Source organism: Lichenostomus cassidix, chromosome Z (assembly GCF_008360975.1).
Source record: "Lichenostomus cassidix isolate B80296 chromosome Z, HeHo_3.0, whole genome shotgun sequence".
NCBI classification, from domain to species: Eukaryota; Metazoa; Chordata; class Aves; order Passeriformes; family Meliphagidae; genus Lichenostomus; species Lichenostomus cassidix.
The window spans coordinates 47,176,447-47,196,803 of NC_139511.1; the positions used below are offsets into that span (position 1 = coordinate 47,176,447).

The following is a 20,357-nucleotide window of genomic DNA, read 5'->3' on the forward strand; positions in this document are numbered from 1 at the left end:
GCATCTACAGCTTCCAAATCCAAGTTCAAACACACAGATGATAACACCTGAATGTCCAAGAAGAACCAAGTAAAAAAGTAGGCTGATGACCCACAAAAGTGATACACAAAAGGCTTCATGTATGAAAAACAAAGATACAGGAGCTGTGCTTGGAATCACAGGGCATGGTCTGAGCTCAGTCCACTTCTCTATGTGTTTGCAGACTGAACTGCAATGCACAGAAACAATGCTAAGACTCTGTTCAGGACATCATTCCAAGGGTCTGGGCTAGCCAACAAGTTCATCCATGCTAGGAAGAAGTAAAGATACAAACAGGTGATTCTTACTAGAAGAGGTTAAACACTTCTATTCAGATTTTAAATTATATTCCAATTCAGTGAGTAGATGCATCACACACTCATCATCAGTTTAGACAGTCATAGGCGATGAATCTGTGAACCTTGTCAGACTGATTGAGAACCTCAATTCAAAAACAAAGACATGAGAAGCAGCACCTCCCTACATAACGAAAACTCACAGGGATACTGTCAGAATGAAAAGACCTTTCAAAAAACAAATAGAATAGGAAGAGTCCTGAAAACACGGAAATATATTAAGGACTCTGGAAATACCCCCCCCCCCCAAAAAAAAACCCCAAACCAAGCCAACAAAAAAACCAAACCCCCCCAAACCCCAAAACCTAAGTGAATAAATAAACAACAAAAATCAAAAATGTCAGGTGCTTTAAAAGCAGCCAACCAACCAAAACCAACCAATCAAAAAATTTTAAAAAACCCAAAAAACAAAAACAAACCAAAAAAAACCCCACAAAAAACCCACAAACAAACAGAAACACAAAAAACCACAAAGAAAAAACCCCAACCAAAAAAAAAAAAAAAAAGCCAGGCAAACTTCTGAAGGTATCCACCATAAAATCATAAAAGAGGATTGCACAGAATCACAGAATCACAAAGACATTTCCAAAGGATGCTCATATCAAACCAAAGGCAAGGCAAACTGATTGCAAAGCAGGCCAAACCTACATTTCTAGCCTAGAAAGTTAGTGAATTTATTATCATGGTTTGAATGTACATGACAGCATTATTGTAATGAAAAAGCTTGGCATCCAGGCATTCTCCTGCTCATGATGAATCTCCTGAACATGACAAATCTCATTCACAAAGAATTCCTGAAAGTCAGAAAATCCTGCAGGGAAAAAAAGTCCTAAGTAATTTGGCATTTAGACAGCAGCTGCTCATTTTGGAATGTCTTCATTCCTTATCTTGCTCAATTCTCTTCAGAGAAATTTCAGCAAATACTTCCACCATGATTTCCAATTTCATTAATGGGTGATAATAAATACTTCATTTAAGCATCCAACAGCCATTACAGCATGGTAATACAGCCTTTCCAGGTCTTACGTGTTTGTGTGGAATCTGTGATAAAATTCTGTAATTATTCATTTTCACATTGATAAATCCAAATGTCCACAGACTTGTGAGTTTAACTCTTGGAGAGATACCCCAACAAACAAGTAGGAAAAGGACACTTTGGTGCCTCCCAGAAACACCTATACACCAAGGTACACACAATGAACAAAAGGGATTACAGAGGTCTGTGTGATTAATGAAAGTCCATGACAACACTGGGATCACGGAGACATGGTGGGATAGCTCACACGACTGCAGTGCTGTGACAAATGGGTAAGGGCTCTTCAGGAAGAGGAGGCTAGGAAGACGAAGAGCAGCTGTCTCTTATAAGAGGGCAGGTCAGGAACCAGTCAAGAGCTTACACATGAAGGTTAGCAGACAGAAAAACATCAGTGATGCTGTAATAGGTGCCTGCGATAGGGAGTAAATACATGAGGCTTCCTTCAGACAACTGGGAAAAGTTTCATGTTTACAGGCCCTGTTCTCACAGGGAACTTGAAGCACCATGACATCTGCTCGGAGGTCCACAAAGCAGAACACAATCTAGGGAATTTCTGGAGTGCAGTGGTAACAACTTCCTGATCATGAAGAAGCAAATTGCTAGACCTGAGACATACAAACTACGAAGAACTGGTCATGAGACACTGAAGTTTGTCTGCAATGATGACATGATGATGGAGTTAAGAATCCTTAGAGGAAGGATAAAAGTAACAAGACAACCCTGGATTTCAGGACAGGAGAATGTAATCTCTTCAGAGACCTACCTGGAAAAATCCTACAAGATATGCTGTAGAGAAGCGCCCAGTAGAGCTAGCTGATATTTAAGGATCACCACCTGCAAGCTCAAAAACAGTCTATCCCCATGTGCAGGACATCAAAGGCAGCAGGAAGCCTGCAGAAATGACTAAGGAGCTCAGATACAAAAAGGAAATGTAAGAGGTGGAAACTGGGACAGTTGATCTGGGGCAGGAAGAGGTACGTCTTATTGTGTAGCCACAAGGCTGGGAAAGTCAAGGTCTACCTTGATTTCAATCTGGGCAGTAAGATTCTATGACTATAAAAACAGGAAAGGAAAACTAGAGAAAATATGGGGCCACTGCTAAATATAGAAGGGCCCCTGATGACAGTAAACAGAAAAACCAAGGCGCTCAGCACTTTCTTTGCCTCAAGTGTATACCACTAAGACCAGTGTTTAGGAATCAAAGGTCCCCAAGACTAGAAGCAATAGCCAAAACAAGGAACACAGCCTCTGTGGAAGATTAGGTTATGAAGAATTTACACAGGACATATAGAAGTCTATTGACCCTAACAGGTCATACTCATGAGCTCTGAGGGAGGTGCCTGTTGTTTGCATGAGTGTACACTTAGTCCTGTAATTGAAAAGTGATTACACCTCCCCGTTAAATAGAAGAGAGCAAATATCACTCCTATCTTCAGGAAGGAAAACTGATGACTGACTGGTCAGCCTCAACTCAGTCCCTGAGAAAGTGAATATTAGTTGCCTCTGCCACCATTTAGAGTTGGACAGAAAGGAATTACATCATATTCAACAAAGAAAAATGCAAGTCCTGCACAGAGGGACTAATCCATGTACCAGTACCTGCCAAGTGTCTCCACCTGATTGGAGAGAAGCTTGGTAGAGAGAGACCTTGAGGAACAAAAAAAACAAGCTGACCATAAACTAGTTATGCGCCCTTGCAAGCTAAGAAGGTCCACAGCTCCTTGGACTACCCAAGGAGCAGCACTGCCAACAGGCAGAGGGAAGGCGAATGCTGCTCACAACTCAGTATTAGTTAGGCCAGGCCTAGCTCCCCCAAAGAACAGAGCCACGGGTTTACTGAAGTGTTGCTAGACAAGGGATACAAAATTGATTAACAGACTGAAACATCCTTGATACAGGAGTGTTTAGTCTGGAGAACAGAAGGGCTGTGGGAGTATGGCTCTTATCTATGCATACAAACAGGGGGCCAGACTCCTCGAAGTAGTCCTCTGCCCAGGATAAGAGGTACAAACACAAGAAACATGCATTTTGTGTGGCAAGAGTGAATTTCCTTTTTACAGTGGATTGTTCAGAAAACTTGTTGAGTAACCATGCATAACATTATTAAAACCCCAACTCCACTTAGTCCTAGCAATCTGCTCTGGCTGATCCTGCTTGAACAATCTCAGGAGCTCCTTTCCATCCGCAAAGATTCTCTTAAATGTATACATATCTATCAACACCACTCCTTTTTTCATTTTCATAATGCTTTGCCTAATATTGTGCTCACCAGTATTTCCCACACTTCCAGCCTTTGTTTGCTTTTTTGCACTTAAATTTGTTTTCTTCTGTTCTTCCTCTTCTGTCTGGAATTACTTTCCTCAGTGGGAAGAAATTAAATTTCAAAACACTTCTAAACATAACCCCCCTAAAAAGTAAGTCAAAAGACTCCGCGGTTCCAAGTCTGTATGTTTATTAGAGAAAGGACACTTACAAATATTGAAGATATAGTTTATGTTCTGGGAAACCAAACAAAACCCTCAAGATCCAAGTCAAGCCATTCTTCATCTTCAAAAAACACTTTTATCTAACAGTAATTGCTATGAAACCCAAAACATTTGAAATTTTAACACTTAGTACTTGTGGTTTTTTCTGTTGTTTTTAAAGCAATTAATGTCTTAACACATAATTAAGTAATTGAAAATGTCAAGCTTTTAGAGGCAATCCAAAGAAGCAATTTTCTGCCCTTATGCTGAAATTCACTGCAGTTTATGTGTCTCTCTTTTGTACATTTAGATAATGAGAGGGCATATATTTAGAGGTTAGTGGAATAGTAGATGAATAGAAGAGTCTTGATGCCGTTTAATTAGTACTTAGTAAAGGAGAATGAACCACTTTCCCAGTCTTCTACTTATCTTTCTTTTTATACAGTCCAAATACTGTTAATCTTCATAACACACTCCTGACTCATATTCACCTTGCTGCCTACCAAGACCTACAGATCTCTCTCATCAGAGCTACATCCCAATCAGTACTGCTTCAGGAGGCTGTGCCTTCCCAAGTAGAAGAAAACCCTGCATTTATCCACCTTGACATTCTGGAGTCTCCTGACACCCGTCCCTCTTCTGCCTGCTCAGGTCTCTCTGACTGGCAGTACCACCCTTGAATTTCCATCAATTTAGTGTGTCTGCAAACTTGGCGAAAATGCACTGTATTACCACAAGGTACTGAACATTACAGGTCCCAGGATACATCCCTGGGGTTCCCTGCTTATTATCACGTTCCAGGTAGTGTACAACTTACTAACCACTATCCTCTGAGTGCCATCATTCAATGTTATGGGTCTTTTTTAAACCCACCTGGTTGCCCATCCTCCCAGATTACTATAGGAATCACCAGACTGGAACAGGATATTATGGGACACTTACACACAATTAAATTACATCTTTTGTTCTACCCTTGGCCACAGACATAATAATTTTATAACAGAGGGCAGATGAGCCTGTAAAGCATGATATGCTCTGGGAAAAAAATTTCACCCTGGCTATTCCAAATAGTCACCATTTGGAAATCACTTCAAGAGAACTGTCCCCTTTTTTCCACAGACTGACTGGCCTTTTTACATGGATATAGTATTACCTTTCTCCAGCTGTCAGGGATAGAAGTCAAAGCAGCATTAGAAGCCAAATGTCTTTTGACACCAGCTGTGCATTTAACCAGGTTTTGATCCACAGGATTTGCCTGCTCCTTTTCCTGGAGATGATTTGTCCTCCTAAGTCTTACCCTTTCACCAGTAGGACTAAGAAGATCTTAAATAATTGAGCTATTTTTGAGAGATAAACCTGTTTCTGTAAGACAGACTTAGCTTGCCAAAACATGTCTTGGTTTGCTAAAATTCTAAAATTTCAAAACAAAAGAACAGTATATTCACAGTCCAAAATACTAAACACAAATTACAAGCATCTAGTCTACTTTCCCTCTATTTTGGGAAACCAACCTGAAATGATCAAATACCAGCTTCCCCATACTGCTAGTAAAACAGGCAATATGCAGGCAAATGGCACAAAGGACAAATCAATTACTTCTTATGTTCTGTTTTTAAGAACCATGAGGGGGGAAGTATGAAGATAAAATATTTATTCCGTATCAGAAAATTATGGACAAGCAAATCTTAAGAGTTATCCTTCAGACCCCTTCTGTTCAATGGAACCTCCTGAAGATTTGCCCTCTTTAAGGTAGAACAATGAAGCATGGCAGGTAAATAGTGCGGAGGAATAGCTATGATTCGTGTACAACCTGTCCATCACTATTCAGGGAGTGTTTGTAAAATGGAAACTCTTGTCCAAAGGGAGAGGAAAAAGAAACGTGAAAAGGGTATCCATAATAAGTCAGACAAATACTTTTCAAAATGTACTGTCATAGAATGGTTGGGTTGAAAGGGACCTTAAAGATGATCTCATACCGATCCCCTACCAGAGACAGGGACACTTTCCACAAGACCAAGCTACTCAGAGCTTCATCCAATCTGGCCTTGAACACTTCCAGGGATGGGGCATCCACAGCTTCTCTGGGTAACCTGTTCCAGTGCCTCACCACCCTCATACTACAGAATTTCTTCCCAGTATCTACTCTAAACCTACTCTTTCAGTTTGAAGCCGTTGCCTCTTGTCCTGTCTCTACATGCTCTTGTAAAAAGTCTCTCTGGCCTTCTTGAAAGCTCCCTTCAGGCACTGGAAGGCTGCAATTAGCTCTCCCCAAAGCCTTCGCTTCTCCAGGTGGACCAATTCCAATTCTCCCAGCCTTTCCTAATAGGAGAGGTGCTCCATCCCTCCTATCTTGGTGGCCTCCTTTGGACTCACTCCAACAGGTCCATGGCACAGGGACCCCAGAGCTGATGCAGCACTGCAGGTGGGGTCTCACCAGAGCAGAGGGGCAGAATCCCCTCCCTGGTCCTGCTGCCCACACTGCTTTGGATGCAGCCCAGGACACATTTGGCTTTCAGGGCTGTGAGTGCACATGGCTGGGTCATGTCCAGCCTCTCACCCACCAGCACCCGAAGCCCTTCTCGGCAGAACTGCTCTAATCTGTTCACCCCCAGCATGTGTCAATACCAAGAGTTTGATGTCACAGTTGACGAATCAGGGAACTGTATCTCATAATGAACTTGTGAAGAGGATAATTACCACAGCGAAAGGTTACAGAATTCACCCCATTCATGCTTTGCTCATGAATTATTTTCAGTGAGATATTGTTCTCCTGTCTCACATTTGACAAAACCAATACATCCTGGATACCAACCTTTCTCTAGAACCGTCCCAGTATCTCCTGGGCAGCTTGTCCTGTACACCTGGATCACACCTGAATCATTAACAAAAGGCACTTTACACTACTCAGAAGTCTCGTTAATAATATTCTGTCCTCATGTCCACTGTATCTTTTAATTCTTGACTTTTCCTCAGAACTGAAACCACAACTGAAGAAAGGTTAAAAACCTAGACTGGAATTTAAAATTTAGCAGTTTTATTGCAGTAAACTTCACTTCTATGTTCAAACAGAGAATTACTCTTACACACTACTGCAGCTAACACGGGTTTTTTTGTCCAACAGGGTAATTAAGTGGTACCCAAAACCTTATTTTTGTTGTTAAGAGTCATTCCCGTTAAGAGCTGTGATTATTCCCTAAGGCTGCGTATCACAAAAAGAACCATCTCTAGCTGTAGACTAGGGGAAGAAGTACAAAAAAATGCTTAAGAAGTTCTAGGCATCACCTCTACAGATTCACCATCAAAATTCCCAGCAGGCTTCTTGGCCACTCAGAATCTATCTTGATTTGAAACAGTCTTGCTGATTCAAGAGGAGTTCTCTTCTTCTAAGGAGGTGACCAGCTCCACTGAAGTCAAAAGGAGAAGAAGAAAGTCGGAGACACAAATTCACCCCTTTAGTAGTTTTGTTGCCTAGAAAAAATATGCTTTTACACCTGTGCAAAAAAGCTGCAGGCAGTCTTCAGCAATTAAATTTCTTATTACTAGGATACCTGCTGATACAGCATGGAAGTTATCTGAAAAATTGGTCCAAGTAAATACTGTTAATATTTCACACAGCATCAAAGCAATGTCTTCCCAGATCAACCAGCAACAGTCAAAGATACTACAACAAAATAAATTAACTAGCATGTTATTTTGGCTAGAGAATTATGTAAGCATTAGCAAGATATAAACCACATTGACAAAAATTCCAGGCCTTCAGAAGCAACACTGTGAGAAGTACTATACTGGACTACCAATATTGGACTACTACATTGGACTACCAATATATCCAGTACAATACTGGACTACCAACTGAAAGCAATAGAAAGTACAGTACTGTTATTTTCCTAAGTGTCAAAACAAGGTACAGCTACCACTAACTTTTTTTTTTTACCAGTTAGAAATTCACAGAAGCACAAGAATTCTTGAAATGATAAAACAAAACCTCCACATGTACAGCTTGTTTCACTCACTATTACAGAATAGTTCATGTTTGAGAACAAAACATGTCAAGACATTAATAAAAGGAGTAGTAAGATGATAAATATGAACATTACATTAAAAATTTAAAAGGAAGGAAGACAGCACTAGATCTGTCAAGTTACGAGAAAAATACACAAAGTGTATTTAAAAATTAAGAGAAAGTAATCTGAAAACAAAATTTTCCTTTCTTTTTGGGAGCAGGAAGGCTCACATCAAAACCTGCAGAACCAGAAGATGACACATATGAACATGAAAATTTAGGACCTTTCTATTACATTCTCTTACAGTTGCACAGGTGAAGACCTCAAATTCAATAAATATTAACTCATTCAAAGAAGAAAATTCTGTTCACTCTGCAGAATTTATATCAAATTCTTACATGTCTCCAAAGGCTTAAACAAAATACAAGTCTTGATATTGAGTCGTCCTGAACTCAGACTTTCAAGGGCTTAATTAAAGAAAACTAAGATTGATCCTGTTTCTATCTTCAATTCCAGCACGGAGAAAATGCAGAGCATCACTTGATCTACTTTGGATTGATTTGGTATGGTGAATTTAAATATACCTGCTGGCTGCAATGGTAAATTGTGGACAGTTAGCCTTGAAGACAACAAGTCATATTATTCTGGATTACAAACTGTTAAGGTCATGAAACAGAACACTCTTCCCAAAGAGAAAAACAGAGGATTATCTAAAACCAGAGGTGCACTTTGCCAGTTAAAATCAGTTCAGAGCTATCACAGATACTCTGAACTGAGAATCTCACATTCAGAGATGCTGAACTTTAGGTTTCACGAGAAACCTAAAGCCCTAGTCCAAGGTCAAAGCATTGCTTTTTCCCTATTATTTGCATCTTGTTTGGTAAGTTTTAGACACCCTGCAACTACAAATTTCAGCGGCAATGTGACTACTGTACAAATGAGAATTAGTAAGATGTCAATTCTTCTGCATAATGATGTTTGTCTCCCTTGTTCAGGCTCATCCTTTCTTTGATAATATTCTCAATTTCATATATATTTTCCAAAAGATGAACTAATGACGACAGACTGTACAGGAATTTTCCTTTGGGTTATGACTAAGATATGAGTAAAAGTAACATCAAACAAACACACGTGTCAAAAGGTGCACTAACAGAAAAAGTATTCGTCACGTGTTCTAGTAGCTTCTAAGAACAGTAGCTTCTTCTAGTAGCTTCAAAGCATGACCACAAACAGCGTATTTTTGTTATTTCCTGTGATTGTGCCAACAGTTTCATGAAATCAAATGCAACCAAGATCAATAAATCAAACCTTCAAATATGACATACAAAACTGTTTTATACAAAGTCTCTTTGATGTAATACTACAAAGGACAAAAGTCCAAACAATGAGTATGTCCAATGCAACCCTAAGAGCTCTGCCTCCCTTTACGGCCTGCTAAGGCTGCTCTTACATAGTGCACAAAAAATTAGTCATTACCATACAATCAATTAATCACTAACATATAATAATAATAAAAAATTCAAAACGGATTTCACCTTTATTTGAGACAAATAATGCTAACATTATGTTAAGATTTCATAATCACATATCAATAATATATTATAGAATACAAATATATTATTCTGGATGAAAATAATAACAATTGCATTATAATTCCAAACTAATGTATTTTGTATTTATATTAGTATATTAATAAACACTGAAACACTAAGGCTGGTTTTTACCTAGCAAATCAACATGCCTGAAATTCAAGCAATTACTGTTGTGTGCTCCTTACACAAATTTACGAATACTAGGAGATTTATCTTCTACTTTTATTTGTAATTGAGAGGAATGAATTGGGTAGTGCAGGCGATACTACCTGAATTATTCCTTGAAAAATTTAAGAAATGGCAGGGCTCAGGTAATGTTACTTTCTGCAAGAAGTTGATTACTGCATATACAACCTATCAACATTTAAAGGAATCCAGCGTTCCTAATTAGGAAGAAAATTCTCTGAAATATGATTCAATTTGAAAAATGGACTTAAATACCTTATTCTATGGTGATGAGTTTATCAACTGTGCTGTTTTCCCTCCAACTGCTTTCAGAGGACAGTTAAGTGTAAGGGTCACAGGGACTGCGACAGTACTGACAGTATTTGAAGTTACCATCTTTCAGTTTGAACCCTAACTATCAGTTTATTTAGATTTAGACTACCCTATAGAGCTCCAACCAGAATTTTTATTAGCCACCAGGTGCCTCCTTTTGCCAATATAAAACGTATTTTGATTATTCCATTTTTAACAGATGAAGAAAATACTGTAAGAATCCACATAGGCAACAGTTCTAAAAAACAGTATCAATATACATTCGAATTTCATGTAAACTGCAGTCTGGACAGCTGTTTGTAGGTGGTCATGGAGCCCATCCCTGACTCACCAAATGCCACTAGCAATACATGCACTACAATGCAAATCTGCACCTCTCTAAACTGTCTTCCATTTCTTAATCTTTCTTCCAAGTTAGTAATTCAAAATATTTACTAATATTTTTTCTAGCTTTATATTTCAGCTGTGGGGGTTTTTTGCTTTGTCTACAAAACAAGTCCACGTGCCTGCTCTATGTATTACAAGACAAACATAATGCCCTGAGACTGTCTACTAAAACTCCCATAGCTGTAAAATTAACCCTCCCCTCAAAAACACATTTTCATTTGCTTGCACAACTTACCAAATCAACATCTTTGCTATCTCACAGTACTAGGTAGGATTGCATTTTTACAGAAAATACTGAATTAGACCTGATTCAGAGACTTCCATGTGTCTCTTCCAACTAACCATGTCCCACACGAAATCTTTCTCCACATACAACATTGTCTTTTCTTGTGAAGAAAACTACATGATATGCTAACAGTTCATTTAATTTTCAGGAACACACTCCCAGAACAATGATATCACTCACAAGCAAATGTGGGACATGCCAACATTAAATTAACCATCAGTCATCTGTTCATCCCTAAGAAGGTAGTAACACAGCTTAATGACAGTAATATCTTTAGGGTATCTCCATTGTTCCTGAAGAACTGTACAAAAATTTTAAAATTAAATAGTTAAACAAAGCAAAGATATTAAGGTAAGTTCACTCTCAAAGAAAACTTGCAGCTCCCGCATCCCACAGCTCCATGCTTTACTTATCAGATGTTATAATACTACAGAAATATTTTTTTTCTTTAAAAATTTATTAAGCCAGTTCAGAGACTTATTCAAACTGTCAGAGGACTCATACTCAGCGAGCCCTAGGGATTCCCAACTACCTAAAACTACACTGGAACACACTGATCAATCTGAATCATAAATAATACGTAAAACCTTACGACTGCCTCCAGCAGTCTCAGGACACATAAAAATTATGACTCACAGTTAAGTCTGCTCACTGTAAAAACCAAGCACTGTAATTTCGTAATTCACACAGCTGTGGAACTGAAGTATGACATTAATTTTAATCTAGTGGTGACTAGCAGATAAAAAAACCAAACCAAACACACTTCATATGATATGTAGAGATTTTATGAGTTGGTCAAACAAATCTTACCCCAGCAGAATTTTAGCATGAACCTCTTTGTTAGTCCTTGAGATTTCTCTCAAAGAGGTAATTTCTGCATCAAACCAAAATCCTCTTTCTTCTGGTGTCTCAACATTGTAGTTAACCATCACCACATCACCCACTTTCAGCTCACTCCACTTCAGAATGGTTCTTGCTCGGGGTCGAAGATTAACTGTGTCCATTTCTATTACGCCATTTTCTGGGTACCTTGAAAAGTAAAACCAACAACACCAATGATTATGACTCTTGCAACAGTAAAAAGAAAGTCACAGACAACATTTTTTAGAAGTTTTTATATATCTATTTTGGCATGTAAGAACCACAAAATCTGACCTAATGCCCTTTTTAAAATACACCTTTCATCTAAATACAGACCAAGAATTTGTCTCAACTCAGATGGGAAAAATAGCCTCTATGAGTTTTTCTAAAAAAAAAGGAGGAGGAAAAGGAGGAGGAAAAGGAGGAGGAAAAGGAGGAGGAAAAGGAGGAGGAAAAGGAGGAGGAAAAGGAGGAGGAAAAGGAGGAGGAAAAGGAGGAGGAAAAGGAGGAGGAAAAGGAAGAAGAGGGGGAGGAAAAGGAGGAGGAAGAGGAGGAGGAAAAGGAGGAGGAAAAGGAGGAGGAAAAGGAGGAGGAAAAGGAGGAGGAAAAGGAGGAGGAAAAGGAGGAGGAAAAGGAGGAGGAAAAGGAGGAGGAAAAGGAGGAGGAAAAGCAGGAGGAAAAGCAGGAGGAAAAGCAGGAGGAAAAGCAGGAGGAAAAGCAGGAGGAAAAGCAGGAGGAAAAGCAGGAGGAAAAGCAGGAGGAAAAGGAGGAGGAAAAGGAGGAGGAAAAGGAGGAGGAAAAGGAGGAGGAAAAGGAGGAGGAAAAGGCAAAAAAAGTGGAACAAAAAAGAAGTAAATCTATTTGCACTTCTTGATTAGTGTTATTTGACAGCACTATAACTAAAATCCCAATGCAGGAAGGAAACCTTTTCAAATTTGAGATGCTTGTCAGTTTAACACTACAGCTTTCTTATATCCCTCTGAATGAGGCAACTATTCCTTGATAGTAGAGCCTGTATTTGCACATGTGCTGGAAAAACGGCAGAATATAGACTTGATCAAAATACTACTTGCAAAAAAAGCTACCCTGTAACAAAAAGTTAAAGATGGTATACTAAAAGTAGAGCTCATTTTTCATACTCTGTGTAAACAGATAAAAATCTTCCATCATTTAGCTAGTACTACATGAGCTCACATAACAAATTTAACAGAGAACACGAAAATGAGTCTACTGCCAATAAACAAGTCTTATTAAAAGTGTTCATTCTTCCTTTTTAACAAACAATGCTGAGCATGATATATCTTAAATTATATTTTCATTATGCAATTACTGGCACTTTAGCAAGAGCACTCACAGTTAAATTAATATACCTTTATTAAAATAGACACCATTTATGTATACAGTGAAGTAATCAAATCAGAATTACAAGTAGGATCTGTGGGATTGCAAAAATAACCAATAAACATTTTTGAAGTTCCTGTGTCACTATAAAAAAAAAAAAAATAAAAATATGTGACAGGCAAGAGTTCACATTCACAGAAACATAACCCTGATCTGAAAAACCTATTCTCTTCTAAAAGTAAAATGCCTTCAGCTTGTTTTTCCTAGGAGAGCTCTGCACAAACTTTTTTTCCTAAATTTAGATACATGTTATCTTTCCCACCTCTATACAACTCAGAACACAATCTTTCCTACTGTAGTGCTGAGGAATTTCAAAGATTGTCATCGTTACCAATGTCTCCACCTTTGTTCTTGGAAGTAGCTCAAGGAAAAACCAAAGCAAAAAAATTGCCTACAAGCATGACTGGAGCAAGATCACTTACCAAGACACTCCCAAAATCCCCTTTTATAAACACAAACTACCTATTTTCCAAAGAAAGAAAAGGCAGACTGACTCTCCACTGAGTGCATTTTTCCTCTAATCATCTGGTCAGAAACTCAAGCTCAGAAACTCTAGAAAAAAACCCAGACTTCTGTTGTCTCATTTCACTTCTCTTTCGCAGAGGGTTCCAGTAAATCACTGAATGCTTTTACTTATGTGCCTTCACACACACAGAAATGTTTTCATGGTTTTTGGTGAATGCTAGTAGCTATTTAACCCTTCACAGTTGTCCATAACTGATACCTCAGACAGAACAGCTGAAACAGTATTTGCTACAATCTCAGTTAGGCTCAAAATTGCACAGCATTAAACTCTGTATGTTAAGCTCAGTACCACTATTCATTATTATATTACTAAGTAAACAGTACTTTCACAGTAAACTTGTGCCCTCAAATGTGTCTAATGCCACAATTTATTTAAATGTGGGGGGGGCGGAAATCACGCTAATATCAGAAAATTCCACTACCTCAAATTCGTTTTCCTGAAGTTTAACATGCCATCTGTAAAAATCACACATTAATTTAAAACCTTATCTCTTAAATACATAAGAATAATATCTAAGCACAGATTCATAAGATAGAGTAGGCAGACTTATACAGATAAATCAGAATATAAAGAGAAGAAATATGGTCTTTTAAAAATCAAGAATTAAGCAAAAATTAATTCTGGCCCATTCTGGCAAGCTTTTAATAAAGAACTACTGTGAGACATGAACATATACTCGAAGTGTTTTCTCCTTTATTGAGTTGCTTTTAAAATCCTAAAATGACACTCAAGAGAAAACATTTTCACAGCAGTGTTTTAATTAGACTAGCATAAATTTTCTACAGCTGAAATTAAGATTATATGGCACAATTACACCTTTAAAACAGTTGTGGACAGTTTCTTGGTTTTTCATGTCTATAGGACACTTGGCAACTAACACTGGAAAAAAGAGATAACAGCAAGCATAATCATAAGAGTTTAATGAATATTGCCCATAGGAAGTATCTCTTTACCTCTAATTTAATTCTTCTCTGAAGTATTTCTAACACTAGCATAACAAGAATTTCTTGAAATTTCCTATTTGTGTAGACAGTCTCCATAGCAAAGAATTATTTGTGAGGTAAAAATTCCACTGTTTCTTGGCTATGGTCAGATGGTTGACTTTGGTTCCTAAAATGCTCAAATACTAAGACATATAGTATTTCCATGTTAGAATAAGCCCAAGTCTGCTCAATTTACTGAGATCTTGCAACATAGCCTTTAACAACTTTCCCAGCTGTTACTAGAACAAACAGAACTGGAAAGATAAAATTCTGGGAACAAAAGTCAAGATTTCCCCATCCACCCTCCAGACTAGTATGGTAAGGAATGTTAGTGTAGATCTACAATTTTAAAAATTATTTTCCAACATTAATGGAAGTATAATTTTTTCAAAAATTTCAGAGAAGAGTTACTCAATACACACCCTGGAATGAAGGAATAGAAGGACAAAAACAAAAGAAGAAAGAAAATGGAATTAAATCCTAGAAGAGGTAAATCTGACTAAGGAGGTAGACTTGAAAAAAAACTAGATTCATACCACCCCACTCCCAATAACCTGAGGAAATAATGCTGTAGTGTTTGAGAAAGCCAAGACAGTGTTTGAAAAAGCACTACACTGGTAGACCACATAAGCCACGATTATGAATAGGAAAAAAAAACAAAGGGAAAAAAAAAAAATCACTGGGATAGTTGAGCTGTGCATTTCCAAAAACACAGTAGGTCTCATAATTTGTCATTACAAGAAAAAAAGGTAATATATTTCAAAACACAGAGTGGGAGGCATAATGAATATCAAACATAAAAATCAGTCACATGGAACATAAACAAGATTTTGAAAACCTTACACAATTACACATCTTAAACACTGAGAAATCATATTAATAGCTTAAGAAGAATCATCTTACTTTCCTAGTTATTTTAATTCTGAGTTTCAACAAAAAGTAACTTCTAGTCTTACATGACTGCACTGTGTGGACAACACAGATACCCTCAAGGAAGCCAACCTGGAAATAACAGTATCAACACAGAACTTCGGAAGTGTAAGAAATACATAGAAGGTTCAATTTTTAATACAATACTGTTGTATACCAAGTTCAACTTATGTCAATATAGTGAAAACAAGGTTTACTTCACTAGATAGCACACAGGATGACAAGTCATGCATTTACTTACAGACTTTCTTTTGAAAAAACTTTCCTCAGAAATGCAAGGAGAACACTTAGCTAATTCAAGATAAATAAGTAGTAAAATTTAATCTCATTCTCACCAATCATATGATTTTTTCAGCCAAGTTTTAAATTACAAAAAGTTTAATTGTTATCATTTTACTTTTTCTCTCAAAAAACTACTAGGACAGCAAAGCTTCCCTCCCTTAGGTCAAATTCCTTCTATACAGACATACAAAACATCTGGATTGCCTCCTCAAACTATTCCCTTTTCAGTTTGCACAAGGTGTCTACACCATTAGAAATCAAAGTCTTACATTTAATGCCTGGTGTCAAAACCCTGACTACAATACACACAAATACTCTGACATCATAAAACACAGAATATGAAGTCAGAAATCCCCTGCAAATGGCACGAACAACCTTACAAGGAACGGACTTCTTTAAATGAAAAGCAATAGCATGCAGCTACTCTCATAAAATACTTTCCAGTGTGAATGATTGTGGTGGCACGCTTTCTAGTGAGGATATAGGGAAAAGACTTACAACTGTTCTAGCACTTTAGTATTGTCTGTATGAGGTAAAAATTTTGAACAAGTAAACAAACTAATCACTGATATTAGCAACTAGAAAACAAAACTACATTGCTAGGAGAGATGCTCCAAGTAGTCACTGAGACCAATCATAAAAAATGTTTGTGACTGACATAAGGCCAGAGAAAACATGCATTACCCTTAGGAACAGATTGCTTTAACATTCTACTCGGCAGACAATATAGCTCTCATTCCTGTTCCTCTTCTGAAATTCTAAACTGTCCAACAAAAACAAAAGGAAGTAGGTGCTATAATAAAACTAGTTTATAGCTCCCACCATTTCTTCCTGTTTCTAGCCACATCCTTCAAAAAGAATCGCTCTCCTCACTTCAGCGGCTGAAACTATAGCCAGGAATACGACAGCATGCATCCTCCTGGTTTGCACTCTTTCCTATACTTGATGTATATAAAGAAAAAAGTCAAATAACTCAGCTAAACATTTGCAAGGATTAGCTGAGAAACACACAGCATGAAAAGGGATGTATTTTGGCATTTCTTCAGAGAATAAAAAGCAGAACAGTTTGCATCATGCACTACCACCAATGCTGCACAAAGCAGCTACCTCTCAAAGAAGCGAGGATTCTTTCCCATATTCTAGCCCCTCTGGGCAAATTTATTTGACTAATGAGTGACAATACCCAGTATCATTCACCTAGTAAACATTAGTTTTTAGATATATTAGGAAGCAAGAGCATGTCATTGGACAGTCACATAACCACAAAATTCAACACAACTTCACTAGCAGAGGTACAAAGTTGGAAAGCAAAATATGAGAAAGAAGCAGGGTCTACCTCATCTCAGAATGGCCCATAATGTCTTTCGGTCTCCAAAAATCAATTTATCAATTCACCCATGTGAATTTTCAGATACATTCTATTCAATCCCAGCCTACTACCTATATCTGAAAATTTCACATTAAAAACATTCAGAAAAATGGACCTGTTAAGCAAGTCTAATCTTCAAACCATTCCTTGAAAAAGTAATAGCAAGTTAAATACTATTATCCTCTTGACAATCTCTTCAGCTACAGAGACACTTCAAAGTATAAAGTCAGTTTTTTAAACCAGGTAGTACATAGAACTTTTTTTCTCATTGCCTCTAAATATTCTGTGCTCTCAAACTATGAGACTGCGTCTGGCATGTTTCTTCAACAGCCACACAGGATGACTATACTTTTTTTACCTCTGTGGCAACACAGTGAAATCATAATTTTCTTAATTGTGTCTGTGTGTGAACACCTCTAAAGATCCAAGGGCATCACTCCACAGCTCACACTAAGCACGAAGTGAACCAGAAGCAACTAGTACAAACAGTGTACTTTATGGCATATGACACAGATATTACCTCATGGTTTAAATTAAAATTCTCTGATTATTACAAAACCTAAGGGGAATATGATCAGCCAAACACAATGGCCTTGAAAAAAAGTAACCTGCACTTGAGTCATACCAAATCCACACTTGCATATATGTAGTCATACTGAAATGTCTCATGCTGCAGAAACATCCAGCCTCCCTGTGGCATCTGTTGAAAGCCTTCTTAAATGGAAAGACTTTATAACAAAAGGAAGGAAAATAAACTCTTTTATGTAAATCCCTAAGTCTTTCTGCTACTTTGGTGAGCTAATGATCAAGAAGCTAATACTTGCAGAATGGAAACTGTCTCCCTGGCACTAAGTTTACTTTAAACAGTGCTACACCAGCAAGAAATATGAAATACAGTAAGCTGAGAGGAAAGGGCAAATGTTGATATGACACAGCATTGTAGGCATGTCCTTATGGTGCCACTCGGAGCTACTGAAGTGTCCAGTTTCTGATCTGGAAGTGATTCTTAAACAAGTTGTGCTGGAGATCACCTACAATTATCTCAGTTAACTTTAGGATCTCAGCATGTGTTGGATTCCTCAAAAGTCCTTTTAAATAAGGATTCAGTTTTATTGTGTTCAAGACTAGTTCATTTCTTCTGTATTCGAAGTCAGTTGCTAGGAGCAGAAGAAAGACATGAAAAACAGCGTTGTATGAAACCTGATAGCACACCCTTGACTTCAAAGTATTTAATGGCTCCTTGTGACATCCACAAATGCAAAGGTGAGATAGAAATACAGGGAGTAAAGTCTCAGAGGGCCAGGAAGATGACACTGACAAAACCAGGAACACACCTGCAAACTGCTGCCACCAGGGAAAACCCTGCATTCAGAAACTGAAAGCAGAAGATGGACAGTTAGGCAGAAGTTATACAGCCACAAATGGATGCCAAGAAATTTGGTACTGCCTGAAGGTCAGCATAAGTAAAACTGCTACTTTGGCCTCCTCCTCACTGATGAAAATAGGGCTCTCAAACAAGCACCACAAGTCTTTTAAGCCTTTGAACTTATCAAGAACTGCGACTCCAGTTTAATCTGAAACTGAATTCTGTTCCTCCCAATGGCCCTAGGTTTCCTCTCTGCAGAAATATGCGGGCCTTGCAGCTATTGCAGCAATTTAGTTAAATACTAGACACACAGCTGGGGAAGGGCACGATGGTGGAAGTAGTGGGGAGAAAACCACAACAGAAGCAACTCACCAGTGCTGTTATCTACAAAATCACAGGATATGTAGTACCACCTACCTGTGGCGGTCACAGCTGGTAAGAGAGCTCTGTTTAGTCATAAAGTAGTTACCCTTTGAAATTACTATAATTAATTCTTGCCCAGAATGAAAAATTTCCCTTAATTGTACTATTTGCAAAAAAGAGCTCCACCATATTTTTTCCCTTCATATTCACTGCAACTACACTATTTAAATAAGAAATGGAAAGAAGAACAAATGAACACTGAGCAGCTCAGAGGAAGAACACTTTGATGAAATCTAAAACTGCATACCAAAGTGTTTGAGTTTTGCACAAGATTTGTAATTATGTACATATAGCAGCATCACTGCTAAAACCAGCTTTCTCATTTAAGAAAAGGACAAGTCCTGCTTCACCCTTTAAGAACAACTGCTCTAGGAGAACACAGTAACCTAGGGGTAGAGTAGACCAATTCAATGCATTACAGGTGACTATTTCTCAACTGTAACCTCTGTGGTTACTGTTTTTTCAAACTGAAAGGATGTAACAGAGAAGCATCAATTATGATTTGAGAAGTTGTGCACCTATGACCACCTCTGACACATAGTCCTTTCAATGCATTCAAGTAATTTTGATGGCTTTACTGGCACTAGGTTTATAGCTTCCATTTTTAAGTAATTTTTACTCTATTTCAGATAATGGAGAATGTTTTTGTGGCACGTAAGAATACTACTTGTAGGAAAGACAGAGCTGAAACTATGCCACCCGTAAGAGCCATCATCTATCAGAGATAAAAACGAGAAGAGCTTCTCCAAAACAACACAGCAAGGATAGACTAGAAAATGCCAAGTACATCTGGCAGCAAAATGCTTAGTCCAAATCTGAAAAACAAAACACACATGCACAGGTAACTGTGCAGGGCCTAGTACTCACAGTAAGATATGAACCTTGAAGAACAGGAGTGAAGAGACAATGAATCTGTTTCTGGAGGAGAACTGTGTGTCAAAACACATCACTACCTTCCTATTTATCCACATGAAGCAAAGAAGAGGCAGAATATAAATGTTGTATACAGACATCAAAGAGGTAAATACTAATGAATGAAAACATAGTGGTATGAGCGCACACATAGCTACAATACGAATGTGCATGTTGGGTAACACTAAAAGAAAAGTGAGACCCCAAAAGAATTGGATCACCAACACCCACCAAGAACTGTACCACTAACAATTGCACAAGTCTCATGCTCCAATAGTTTTTCTTTCCAAAAGCTCTAACTTCCAATATCCTGGACCGATCAGCTTAATTGTGACTATCTTGCCACATTATGCTTTAATGCCTTACCTAATTTTAATTTACTTTTCTATTTCCTCATTTTTAATTCTCTAACATTTTAAGTAAAAGGATTACAGTCGCAGCTATGAAATCCAAACTTAGCATAGAGTCAAAAACATGCATTCAGTTGTTTCTATTACCAGTAAGAGGAACAAAAAGTGCTCTGGTGTAACTCAGATTCAGAGTTACGTCCTAAGATACATAAAGTTGAATCAGCTAATCTAAACAAGTGTTTTGAAAATCTACATTTAGTTTATACTGATTATACTCTGCATCCTTCTATCTCAATCTTACATTGCATAAAC

General features: G+C 37.9%; 1 protein-coding gene and 1 long non-coding RNA gene across 3 annotated transcripts in view; both read right to left on the reverse strand.

The window, feature by feature from the left end:
- The window catches only part of UHRF2 (ubiquitin like with PHD and ring finger domains 2), a 78,663-nt gene that overhangs the window by 37,057 nt on the left and 21,249 nt on the right, over positions 1 to 20,357 (reverse strand). For both annotated transcript variants that reach the window (XM_085042218.1, XM_085042217.1), the window contains exon 4: positions 11,453 to 11,671. In XM_085042218.1, coding sequence (XP_084898344.1) covers positions 11,453 to 11,671 — 219 coding nt within the window. The remainder of the gene's footprint in view (positions 1 to 11,452; positions 11,672 to 20,357) is intronic.
- LOC146424809 (uncharacterized) lies at positions 3,844 to 9,062 on the reverse strand. The gene is made up of 2 exons (XR_014846733.1): positions 7,729 to 9,062; positions 3,844 to 7,679 (listed from the first exon to the last, which is right to left on the reverse strand). It is a non-coding gene; the product is annotated as an uncharacterized LOC146424809 (long non-coding RNA).